General features: G+C 49.8%; 5 protein-coding genes across 5 annotated transcripts; 3 read left to right on the top strand and 2 right to left on the bottom strand.

Annotated features, from left to right (window-relative positions):
* Positions 1 to 1,056: 1,056 nt before the first annotated feature.
* On the bottom strand, positions 1,057 to 2,622 carry N7506_007162 (Major facilitator superfamily domain general substrate transporter; the record flags this gene model as incomplete). The annotated part of the gene is made up of 1 exon (XM_056956455.1): positions 1,057 to 2,622. One exon carries the CDS (start codon positions 2,620 to 2,622, stop codon positions 1,057 to 1,059), a length of 1,566 nt encoding a protein of 521 aa, XP_056810789.1.
* A 410-nt stretch (positions 2,623 to 3,032) lies between these two features.
* N7506_007161 (alpha/beta fold hydrolase) lies at positions 3,033 to 4,060 on the top strand (the record flags this gene model as incomplete). The annotated part of the gene is made up of 4 exons (XM_056956454.1): positions 3,033 to 3,135; positions 3,203 to 3,504; positions 3,559 to 3,769; positions 3,840 to 4,060. 4 exons carry the CDS (start codon positions 3,033 to 3,035, stop codon positions 4,058 to 4,060), a joined length of 837 nt encoding a protein of 278 aa, XP_056810788.1.
* Positions 4,061 to 4,661: 601 nt separating this feature from the next.
* N7506_007160 (uncharacterized protein) lies at positions 4,662 to 8,531 on the top strand (the record flags this gene model as incomplete). The annotated part of the gene is made up of 3 exons (XM_056956453.1): positions 4,662 to 4,695; positions 4,751 to 6,177; positions 6,228 to 8,531. The coding sequence occupies 3 exons, from the start codon at positions 4,662 to 4,664 to the stop codon at positions 8,529 to 8,531; spliced, it is 3,765 nt and encodes a 1,254-aa protein (XP_056810787.1).
* Positions 8,532 to 8,773: 242 nt separating this feature from the next.
* On the bottom strand, positions 8,774 to 9,772 carry N7506_007159 (uncharacterized protein; the record flags this gene model as incomplete). Its single annotated transcript, XM_056956452.1, has 1 exon — positions 8,774 to 9,772. One exon carries the CDS (start codon positions 9,770 to 9,772, stop codon positions 8,774 to 8,776), a length of 999 nt encoding a protein of 332 aa, XP_056810786.1.
* A 167-nt stretch (positions 9,773 to 9,939) lies between these two features.
* On the top strand, positions 9,940 to 11,898 carry N7506_007158 (Zn(II)2Cys6 transcription factor; the record flags this gene model as incomplete). Its single annotated transcript, XM_056956451.1, has 1 exon — positions 9,940 to 11,898. The coding sequence occupies one exon, from the start codon at positions 9,940 to 9,942 to the stop codon at positions 11,896 to 11,898; it is 1,959 nt and encodes a 652-aa protein (XP_056810785.1).
* Between the last annotated feature and the right edge of the window lie 95 nt (positions 11,899 to 11,993).

Genomic DNA, 11,993 nt, shown 5'->3' with positions numbered 1-11,993 from the left:
CCCTTTTGATCTCACTGTGTTTGATCCTCTGTCCACCATTTTACATTACTTGTGTTTATGAGATTCCTAGCTTCCCTAGCTTCGCTTGGACATCAAACAAGGCCAGCATACATGTACAATGTGAAGTCATCGGGAGTCCGTTCACAATGAAGACTACCTCCGACCTCGGGAGAATAGATGGCGAAGAAAATGTAGGACTATCGGAAGCCCACAAAGTCCACTTTGCATAACAATGTGCGCTGACTTCTTCACCTACCCTCCTCTATCGGGTAAGGAAGTCTGTCGAGGACAACAAAACTATAATCTATGTCACAGAACTTTAACCAAGCACATGTGGTCTGTACCTAGTTCACTGTGCAGTCCAAGGGGAACCTTGGAATTTGATCGTGGTCTATCGCTCGGAATGCCGGGATGAACATTCGGGCTTGAGCTCCAACGCCGACCTCGGAACTAGCTCTTTAGGTTCGATCTTTCGGTTAAATACAAATGCCAGAATTATCTGGTGTCCATAGCGGTGTGAGCATTGCCGAATAGTTTGAAATATATAGCGAATAGATACGCGAAGACCTCGGGAAGGATTCTGAAGTTCCAAGGTGATACAAATATGACCCCAACTTTGGAAGAGTCTCGAGGTCTACTATAACTTCCAAGATGACCTAGCTAATTTCCGCGCTGGACAGTATCCGCGGCTTAAGAGTACAATAAGCCAAACCTTGTAATTAGTTGGTAGAATAACAGGTACCTCTGTATCGCTGTATCCGATGTCTTGAGAATCCAACCTTGGAAACCTGCGACTACCTAGGTAATCCATGGAATGCACAGTGATCCATATGCATACATCATTAGGTATGAGTAGCCTCGGTGATTCTACGGTTATTTCTCAGTTCATCTTACGGGCTGACAAGTATCTAAGACACGAAAACATTGGCTAAGCACCTGGGCAAGCTCCCGAAGTCTGCCCAGGTGGCTGTATAGATCGAGGCCTCGGGAGTGTATATACCTGACCCGTGGACCTCGGAACTTAAAAGACAAATTGATAAAAAATGGTATTTATAATTAACATTCATCACACCCCTCATCAGCTCTCTTTGGCTGACGTCCCCTCAAGCCCCTCCCGCATTTAAGTCTCTCAACAATGTCAATTCCAAACCCTGTCCAAAGAGCCAATGCGATCACAAAGCACAGCCCACTCACCCAGCCATGAGTCTGAGTAAACCTCGGTGCCTGTCCGCTTGGGAACTGCAGCTGTTGGAATGGGATGACAACAGCTGATCCCAAACTGACCATGAACGCCAAGACGAATGCACGCAACTGCTGATCTCCACCGCATGATCCATTCACCCACCCAGCAAGCAAAGGTGTATAGCACCCATAGCAGCCCGATAGAACGAAAGCGGCCATTTTCAGGCTTCGAGAAGGGGGCCAAGCAGTCAATATAGCATAACAGAAGGTCAGGAGACAACCAACTGCGAAGCACACAGGTCCACGTCGGCCAAGTTTGTCGGCGGCATATCCTGTACCGATCATGAAGAAAAAATTGATGGCACCCATGGAAGTTGGGATATTGTTGATCTGAGGCACTGAATAGTCTTTCATCGACTTGAGCCAAAGTCCGAAGTATTGCATCACGTATGACCCACACGTGAGACTCCACATAGCATACGCGATGGAGAATGTGTACAACTGCCACGATAGGAAGATGCGCTTGAAAACACTCATGTCGAGCTTTCCAACCGGGGTTCTGCCTTCTTCGTCAATTCGTTCACACGCTCGCTTTCTTTCCCAGTCTGAGAGGTAAAATGCAGTGGTAGTTTGAGGAGTATCTGGCGAGAAGACGTAGCCATAGATGGTCACCGGGATGGCGAGAATGAAATCGAAAATAAACAGCCATCTCCACGCCGATAGTCCACCTTTGCCATCCATTCCCTTGAACAAGGCGGCCTGCAAGTATCCCGAGAACATCTGTCCCAGAACCCCCGACACGACGAACAGACCACTCCGACGCGAGAGCTCGGATTTGCGGTACCAACAACCGAGAACGTACTGGATTCCTGGCCACGCCGCTGATTCCAAAAATCCGATGCAGAATCTTAGACCGTAGAATTCGGATGCATGATTGCATTTGAAAAGAAATAGCACACAAAGTGACCAAGCGAATAGACAGCTGGGAAGCCAGTACCTCGGTCGGATGATAGTCAAGGCGAGATTGGAGATAGGTCCACCGAGGATGGCACCAATGCTGAAGTATGTGTTCATCCAACTTAATTCATTTCCCGGTCCAAATCCAAGCTCCTCCTGCATGCCGGACACGTAGGCATTGGACACATTGTTTCCGTCCAATTGTTTGATAAAAAAGCATAAGCAACTGTAGCTCAAGAGGAACCAGTCAAGCTTGAAAATCAATTTCTTGTCGGCTTTTGATGTGCCTGGCTCATGCCAGTGAAACCATCTTTGGCGGGGCTGCGCTTCAGCGTTGTCGGTATGAGTTACTGGTTTTGTGTTGGTATGAACGGGATCTTTCAGGCTATTTGCCCAATCTTGATCCAGCCTTTGACCGGGGATATCCAAGTCTTTAGCGTTTGACGCTGACTCTTGCGTGTTATGTTGTGCTGAAAGAACCATTTTGGGGGAAATAACACCCGGTCTTGAAGACAGGCACTTAGAATCTCATGCTGTGAAAAATGCAAATTGGCGATAAAACGGGCGCAGGTATTGATGAGGTATAAATAAAGTCAACATGGTTCCAATCAAGCTTATTTGCAGCATACGAAGCAATGGGAAAGCTTATCACGACATCCGCCTTGGGAGTTGCGTGGGCCGTTTACCTCCGGAGATGAGCTTCGATCCTTTCCATTTACGGCAATGGCGTTCGGCATGGGGCCGACATCACCAAGATAAACTTGCGCAATGCGATACTTCAATGTGTTGAGATCTAAATGGACCTAGAATCACAGTCGGCTTGAGTTTCTTCCATATAGGCGACTTCTGGAATTTTTTACATCGCATCTCAAATCCAGCGACGGTTCTTCAAGATGGTCGAACACGTATCTATTAATGGCGCCCAATTAGCATACCGCTTGGTCGGTCCTGAAAATGCACCATTGATCGTCACCTTACATGGTGGGCGAGGATTTGGTGAGTTTTCAGGTCAACTACCTTCGAAGAAATACCTGGACCGCTAAGACATCCACCAAATTGACAGGAGACCACAAGTCAGACTTTAAGGCGTATTCGCCCCTCTCGTCTTCGCATCGCGTGCTTTCTTTTGATTTTCGAGGTCATGGTCAAAGTTCGCGAACAGAGCCATTCACCTTTCACCAACTTGTTGAAGATATCGAGGGACTGCGGCGCCATTTCCTCGACGATTCTCAGCCATGCATTATATGTGGGGGCAGCTTTGGTGGATTTTTGGCCCAGCAGTATGCGATCACATATCCATCCAAAGTCTCTCATCTGATACTTCGAGGAACTGCCCCTTCTCACCATCGTAAGTATATGGAAAATGTAGGTTACCGAATCGAAGGAAGCTAATGTTCGCTCTCAACCCAACCAGACGAGGAGAACGCTATCCGTACTTTGGAAGAACGGGCATCTAAAGCCCCGGGCCTTTCAATCAATTTCCTGAAAGATAAAATCTTTGGTCGCTTTGACAGTGACATCGAGTTCCGTCTGGTTATGTATGCCGCTGCTCCGTTGTACAGCGAGCGTTTTGACCCCGATCAAGGCTTAAAGCACAACCTTGATACCGTGTTCTATGCGAAATCCCATAGTAAGTGGAATTCTGGCCCCGAGGTAATTTGTGGTGAAGCTAATTTGACAAGATGATCTTTATTCCCAAGAAGAAAAATTCTTCGACTACAGGGACCGGCTTCATCTGATCACTGGAAAGACGTTGGTTCTCGTTGGCGAGTACGATTGGATCTGCCCGCCCGACCAGTCCAGGGATATTGCTTCCAGAATTCCCGGGGCGGAATTGAAAATCATCGCAAACGCTAATCACAGTGTGCATCTGGAAAAGAATGCGGAGGTTATTGAATTGATTCACCAACATCTCTCATAGCACCATGCAGTGAATATGTTTCGAACTTCCATGGACCCCCACCGTGCCGTCCATATTTTGAAAAAAAAAAAAAGAGTGTTTGGACAAAAAATCGACTCTATCAAATCACGTCAATAGCACAAACACAAGATTCCAAGTCGGAATTTCCTGGCGACAAGATTCCCAGAATTTGTCGTTCACCACGCGTAGACTCAATTGGTGACAGTAGGGATGGCAAGCACCAACAAAACGGGGCTGGATACTGGTTAGTTCATAGATCAGTTCCACGAAAACACATCCAAAGAGTGTTGTAGTGTTTCCTGGAACATACACATTCCCCGAGCAGGCGAGTCCCATCCCACAAACAGTGAAGGTTCAGGGGCCAGACGCGGAGGAATCGGTTCCACCCAAATTAGACACGTCGGCCAACTTCCGAAATAAATCTCCACTTCTGGGCTCATCACCGAAAATACACTCGATAAGGCGTGATTGCAGAGCGTCTTTCTCACCAGACCATATCAACAAGATGGAGATATATAGATTGAGATTGGTGGTTTCAAGGTCTGTCTGCCATCGAGCATTGCCTGCGAGGCCAAATCGACGTTAATCCACACACATAATCATGGCGACCGTCCCAGAAATAAACATCTCCATTGGTGAGCAATCCTGCAAACATCCCATTCAAAGGGTCCGAATTAACACTTCCTTCAGATCGCGGTGGCACATTTTGTGACGTCCTGGTGCAAGTTTCCGGGCGCGAGGACCTGGTGTTCAAGTTGTTGTCAGAAGACCCGCAGAATTACCGCGATGCCCCAACAGAAGCCATTCGACGAGCCTTGGAAATCATCGAGGGCCGTCAGATTCCTGTCGGCGAAAAGCTAGATGGATCTAGAATAGCATCATGTCGTATTGGGACGACCATTGCGACAAATGCATTGCTGGAAGGCAAAGGTCGAGATTTCGCGTTCGTCACCACCAAAGGCTTCAAGGATGTGTGCGTGATCGACGATCAAACGCGACCAGAATTGTTTGCTTTGAAAGTTCGAAAGCCCTCTGCGCTGCAGGGTGTCTCGGTAGAGATTGATGAGCGTATCACTATCGAAGATTATGACCTGAACCCAGTGCCATTGGACAAGACCGCGGCGATCTCGGAGAATGCGGTGGCCCGAACTCCAAGCGGAGAGTTGGTCAGGATCTTGAAAGCTGTTGATCCGGTGGAGGCTCGCGAAGTGCTGAGTGGCCTTCGCGCTTCTGGTTATACTTCTGTGGTCATCTCCTTCATGCACTCCTATCTGTATCCTGCTCACGAGGACCAAGTCGCCGAGATTGCGAAAGAACTGGGATTTGACACGATTGTGAAAGCCTCCGACGTCAGTCCTGTTATCAAGTTTCTTCAGCGCAGCAGCTCCGCTTCTTCGGAAGCGTATCTATATCCAATCGTGAGGGAGTATATACAGGCATTCCAGAGTGGATTCAAGATGCTTCCTCAGCGTGTCGAATTTATGGGATCGGATGGAGGCCTGAGGCAGGCAGACAGGTTCCGCGGTAATGAGGCCCTTCTCAGCGGCCCCGCTGGCGGCGTCGTTGGTATCGCGCGGACTTGTTTTGACGAGGCAGAGGGAACCCCTGTCTTGGGGTTCGACATGGGAGGGACGAGCACGGATGTTTGTCGATATGATGGAAAATATGACTACCTCAGCGAGACCACCGTCGCAGGTCGGAAGATCACAACCCCAATGTTGAATATCGCGACTGTTGCAGCAGGTGGAGGGTCGAGACTGTTTGCTCGTCACGGGTTGTTTGTTGTCGGACCCGAAAGTGCCGGTGCTCACCCTGGACCTGCCTGCTATCGAAAGGGAGGGCCACTCACCGTGACAGATGCAAATCTGTTTCTGGGCAGACTTGTCCAATCCTCATTCCCGGCTATCTTTGGCCCAAACGCAGATCAAACTCTTGATAGCGATGTCATCAAGCAAAGGTTCGAAGAGATCACTCACCAGATCAACGAGCAAACGGGCCAGAAATTGACTGCGGAGGAGGTCGCGTTTGGATTCCTCGACGTCGCAAACGAGACTATGACCAGACCCATGCGCAATGCAACGGAGGTCCGAGGTTTTGCGCCGAGTAGCCATACGCTGGTGAGCTTTGGGGGGCAGGTGGCCAGCATGCTTGCTCTATTGCCGAGAAGCTGGGGATTAAACGCATTCTCATCCACAAACATTCTTCATTGCTGTCTGCTGTCGGCATTTCGCAAGCAGACCTCCAGGTGGAACGAACTCTTCCGGCTGTTGGTTTCTTCGACGTTGGAGCTTTGGACGACGTGAGATCGAAAATAGATCGACTCAAGTCCGAAGTTAAGTCGGCGCTGCTTTCGCAGGGTGCAGATCCAGCGACAGTTGAGTTTGAAGAGTCCCTGAGTTTACGATACGCAGGTACAGACACCAACATCCAAATATCCAAGCCGGTGAATGAAGACTACGGTGCCTCCTTCATCGCCACGCATCTTCGAGAGTTTGCGTTCGTTCTTGAGCGAAAGATCAATATCGACTCAATCAAGGTTCGTGGAGTCGGACGGAACGGTATCTCCACCGAGAAGACTTCTCCGTACTCAATACTGGAGGAAGTGAAGTCTCGCAAAGAGTACATCCATTCTTCAAAAACACAGGCCGTATATACTGGTACCAAGTGGCAGGATGTACCCATATTTGAACTGGAGTCAGCACAGCGTCCTTGCCGCGTACGAGGCCCTGCCTTGTTGATCGATTCAACTCAAACAATCTTCGTTGAGCGCAATTTTGATGCAACCATTTTGATCGATCATGTGGTCCTCGAAATCTCAGAGACTGGAAAGCCGAAGGTCGGTGCCTCCCACTCATTAACGAATATCGACCCAATCCAGCTTTCCATTCTTTCCCACCGGTTCATGGCAATTGCCGAACAGATGGGACACACTTTACAGCGTACATCTATCTCGACCAGTATCAAAGAGCGCCTCGACTTTTCTTGTGCTATTTTCTCACGAGAGGGCAAGCTAGTGGCGAACGCGCCGCACATCCCCATTCATCTCGGCAGCATGCAGTATGCAATCCAATACCAGCACCGTCTATGGGGAGCGACGCTCAAACCTGGGGATGTCCTCTTGAGCAATCACCCCGAATGTGGTGGAACTCATCTTCCAGACCTGACAGTCATCACACCGGTATTCGTGGATGGTGAATCCAGTGTGGCCTTCTATGTCGCTTCGCGCGGCCACCACACGGACATCGGCGGCCAGGGAATTACATCCATGATGCCAGACTCAAAAGAACTGTGGCAAGAAGGATTCAATGTTCGCTCGATGAAGATCGTCGACAATGGCATTTTCCTTGAAGAAGATGTGCGCGGTGCCTTCCTAGCAGCGGGAGATCTACCTGGCTGCAGTCCAACCCGGCGGTTGGACGATAACATTTCAGACATCAAGGCCCAAATTTCTGCCAACCAACGTGGCATCATCCTTTTGCAAAAAATGTGCTCGGAATTCACCTTCCCCATAGTGCATCATTATATGAGCGCCATTCAGAGGAATTCGGAAACGGCCGTGCGGGAATACCTGAAACATATTTCTCGGACCAGGACCATGCCGCTGACAGCAACTGACCATTTTGACGATGGCACCGTCCTCAAAGTCACTATCTCCGTCGACGAGTCTGGTGGCGCTGTGTTCGATTTCGCAGGGACTGGCCCACAGACGTGGGGAAACTACAACTGCCCAATTTCGATCACTCATTCGGCTGTGATATACACTCTGCGTTGTCTGTTGGACGCAGATGTGCCGCTCAATGACGGCTGTCTAGCTCCTATTAATATCCGCATACCCAAGGGTTCGATTCTGAAACCGAGTGCTGAGGTGGCCATTTGCGGCAGCACACTTGCCAGCCAGCGGGTTATCGATACGATTCTCAGAGCATTCGAGTGCTGCGCTGCATTTTCTGGCTGCGCTAACAGCTTTGGATGGGGAATGGGAGGCAGGAATCATCTCACTGGAATCATCGAGCCTGGGTGGAACTACGGCGAAACAGTTGGAGGCGGCTGTGGTGCCGGACCAAGCTGGGACGGCGAGCATGCCATTCAGGCGCATTCAACCAACACTAAGATCACAGATGCGGAGGTTGTTGAAAAGAGAACTCCTGTGATCATCCGCAAACATGCAATCAACCACAAAACCGGTGGCAACGGTGTATTCAAAGGAGGAAACGGCGCAGTTCGTGAGATTGAGGCAAGAATTCCCCTCAAATTCAGCATCCTTAGCGATCGCCGGGTATACTCTCCATATGGAATGCATGGAGGTCAACCAGGCTCCGTGGGCAAGAACTTTGTTTTCAGGTGGAATGAAGACAAAACCGCATTAGGAAGGCTTTCCATTGGTGGAAAGGCTGCTCTCGCTCTCAAGGCTGGAGAGATAATGCAGATCAATAGCCCTGGTGGAGGAGGCTGGGGCACTCCAGAGCTTTGAATTATCTCAGCCACGACAATTCCAATTTCTCTGAAATTTCACCTTAAATCGCTATCCAGGTCAGCAGTTGACGAATTCTTATTTTATATTGGTAGAGCTTCACCTTAGTGAGGGGCCTAATAATGATATTTTTGAGCGAATAAGATTCCTCAAAGTGCAAAACAAGGAAGAGTATCCGAAACATGTTTCAAAAGAATAAGAATGAAAAAATGAAAGCCTCGTGCTTGCAGTGATAATGCGTCTCATTCACCAAATATACGTTCCAAATAGTTCAACCAGTTCTCTCCCAACACCTTCCTCATCTTTGACTCCGACCAGCCTGCCCGAGCCATCGCCAAAGCCAATTCCGAACGCTCCTTTAAGGGACCCAGTGGTTTGACCACCTTCTGACTACCCCACGGGGTGAGTTGACGCGAGTAGCCCTTGTCCAGATTGCACCAGGCCATGAAGTCGCTTGGTCTGGCATGGCCTTCACTGGCATCTGACCCAACTCCCACCAAGTCCTCGCCAATGAGACCAATCACAAAGTCCATCGCAGCAACATAATCGTCGATCGTCGAGTCGTTTCCCTTGGCCATATGCGGCCCAAATTGGCTAATCCCAACAAATCCACCTTTGCTCCCAATGAGCTGCAGAAGGTGATTTGACTTGTTGCGTGGGTGGTCCAGCAAGCCCCCGGGCAACACATGGCTGAAGCAAGGGGGCTTAGTCGCATAGTTGATGACATCCTCGCTTGTGACTGGACCGACATGCGATAAATCAACGACGATTCCCAATTTCCCCATCTCATCGACAACTTGACGACCAAAGCCAGTCAGACCTGAGTCTCGGATCTCGGTGTATCCTGCCCCGGAGTAGTTCTGGGTGTTGTAGGTGAGTTGCATTTTGCGCACGCCTAAATCGCGGAACACGCGCAGGTAATCCAGTTGATCTTCAATGCCAGCTGTGTTTTGCCACGATAATAACACCGCGGTCTTTCCGTCGCGCTTGGCTTGGCGAATGTCGCGGACGGAATGCGCTTGCACAATGAGGTCGGAGTGCTCTTCGAACCATTTTTTCCATTGTACCACGTTGGCGATTGCACCTCGAAATCCCTCCCAAATACCGCATGTGCATGAGACGCCGGTGATGCCACCCTGGTGCCAGGATTCGAAGATCTCGCGGGACCAGTTGGCGATGTTCAACCCATCGAAATGCACCGCGTCACGGTATATCTCCAAGGCTTCGGTTTCGGATACCATGGCTGGAACTGTCGACTTTTGGTAAATGCATTTTTGAAAGACATTGGCGCTTTTGAAGATACAACGCGGTGCGGCACCGATGAAGATTCCCAATTGCGGGACGAATGGCGTGCTCTGCGCGCCGCTTATCGCGATATCTCTCCGACGTCCTTTTCAATCCGACAATCATGGAGGGTGCAGTGCATCGCTTCCGGGTACATCGCAATCATTCAAGGCCCGACGGTGCAACTTCTCAGGGACCCACCAATGTCAATGGTCGAAGATCCACTCTGCCAGCGTGCCGCCGCTGTCGCTTTCACAAGAAACGCTGTACTCGAACCACTGAAGGACCATGTGAGCACTGTCTCGCTGCTTGGGTACCGTGTTCATTGATGGACCGCTCTGCGAGTCCAAAGACTCGAGAGCGAGAGCTGCGGTCGCGAATTGACTGGTTAAGTCAGCTCGTGAACGAAACGCTCCCAGCGGGCGACTTGCCGATCGAGTCCGTTGAAACTGGACGCAGACTAGCGTTGAGCAGCCCTATACATCAAACGCCAACTGAGATGAATATGGATACGGGGCCTGGTGAAAGCGTTGTTGAGGGGCCTGAAATCTCCAATATGGAGCGGGCCGGGGTTATTGCGATCGGAGCGAGTCGCAAGTGCTTGCAGGCCTACTTTCGCCATGTTCATCGAACGTATCCATTTCTGGATCATGAATATGTTCTACGGGATTTTGAAGCTATCTGCGAGCAAGAGGCTGAGGATGGTCACGTATCGCAAGACGCCATACCAAACCGGTTGTGTATGGTAATGGCCATCGGCTTTACGACATTACAGCGTGCGGGCGAAGCCCACAATCTTGACGAGCAATATTTCCAGCCATGTCTCAAAAGTGTACTGTGTGAGTGCGTTCGCCGGGTGAACGAGGAGTCCGCAGGCACCTTACTTCTGCTTGGTCTGTATTTGCTATTTAAACCAGGTGACCAGGACCCTCGGGCCATCGCCGGCGTTCTCACAAACCACGCTATATCAGTTGGATTGATGAGTGACCCACCTAGTAGCTCAAGTGTCACCCCAAGGGACCTAGAGCTACGTCGGCGACTTGGCTGGTCTGTCTATGTTTTCACTCGTATGATAAGCATATCTTATGGGCTGCCAATTTCTTTCCCCGACGACATGATGAGAATACCGCTCCCCAGCATCATGATCCATGAGTATGGCTCTGCAGAAGGTCATCAATATGCAATAGCCCTGCAGGTCAGTCGGCATGTGATATCTTTACGACAGCTGGAAACACGCATTGCGAATGCGATTCACGATGTCAATTCCTCACCGCCATCCGACAAGCTTCGGCTTGAGATTGAAGACTGGTACACGCAAGGATGCCTTCTGTCTAGCTCTACTTTGTCGGAACAGGATCAGGTGCCCTTCCATACCTCTATAACGTGGTTGAATGTGCGATATCAGAACTTGCTTCTGCTGCTTTTTTGTCCTAGGCAAAACGGTACAACGGATATGAATTCTCTGCCAAAGCTCCAAGCAGCGGCACAGCAGTATATCAAGCTCACACTGATTTTGCATGAGCACCGGCATCTGCCGATGAATTGGATTACTGTCTGTCGTCTTCTGTCCCTCGCTGCAGTCTTTTTCTACTGCATTCGACAGGGAGCGTCAATATTTAACGAAATCCCCGAGGTTCCACTCCTTGCAACTCTCCTCGAGCTATTTCCATCCTCTTGGCATTCTGCCCACGAGGCGGCCCGAATATTGCGATGTCTCACAGATCTTGTGGGCAATCAAAAAAGCCCTGTGATACCTCGTAGTGTACTATCGGGGTCTTCTGTCCTAGCAAACCCTGGGATGGACAGCGAAACAGAGCTGCAAACTCTACAGGATGAACTGGAGTCACTTTTGACCCACACAATGGGCGACGCGAGCTTTTTCATCTGGCCATTGAGAGTCAAAGCTGACATAAACAAACCGGTTGCTCAGCCCTTCGCATTAACAGATACCTCAGTTTTTGGAAATCCTCTCAGACATCCGAACAACGTCGTGTTGGCTGCTGTGGATGACGGTTTGGGTGGAGGCTCGCTGCAGACGGAGTGGATGACCTCTTTGGGTGGTGTTGGCACCGAGATGCTGTGAATCAAAGAGACAGATGCATACCTTTCCTATCAGACGGACATTGCTCTGCGGAATAGAACTTTCAAGGTGTTCTATAGGGATGATACTCAGACCGC

This window comes from Penicillium brevicompactum (assembly GCF_028827555.1).
Source record: "Penicillium brevicompactum strain IBT 35665 chromosome Unknown utg000005l_segment0_segment0, whole genome shotgun sequence".
NCBI classification, from domain to species: domain Eukaryota; kingdom Fungi; phylum Ascomycota; class Eurotiomycetes; order Eurotiales; family Aspergillaceae; genus Penicillium; species Penicillium brevicompactum.
The sequence above is the reverse complement of the archived record's forward strand: the minus strand, read 5'-3'. Positions and strand labels throughout refer to the sequence as shown.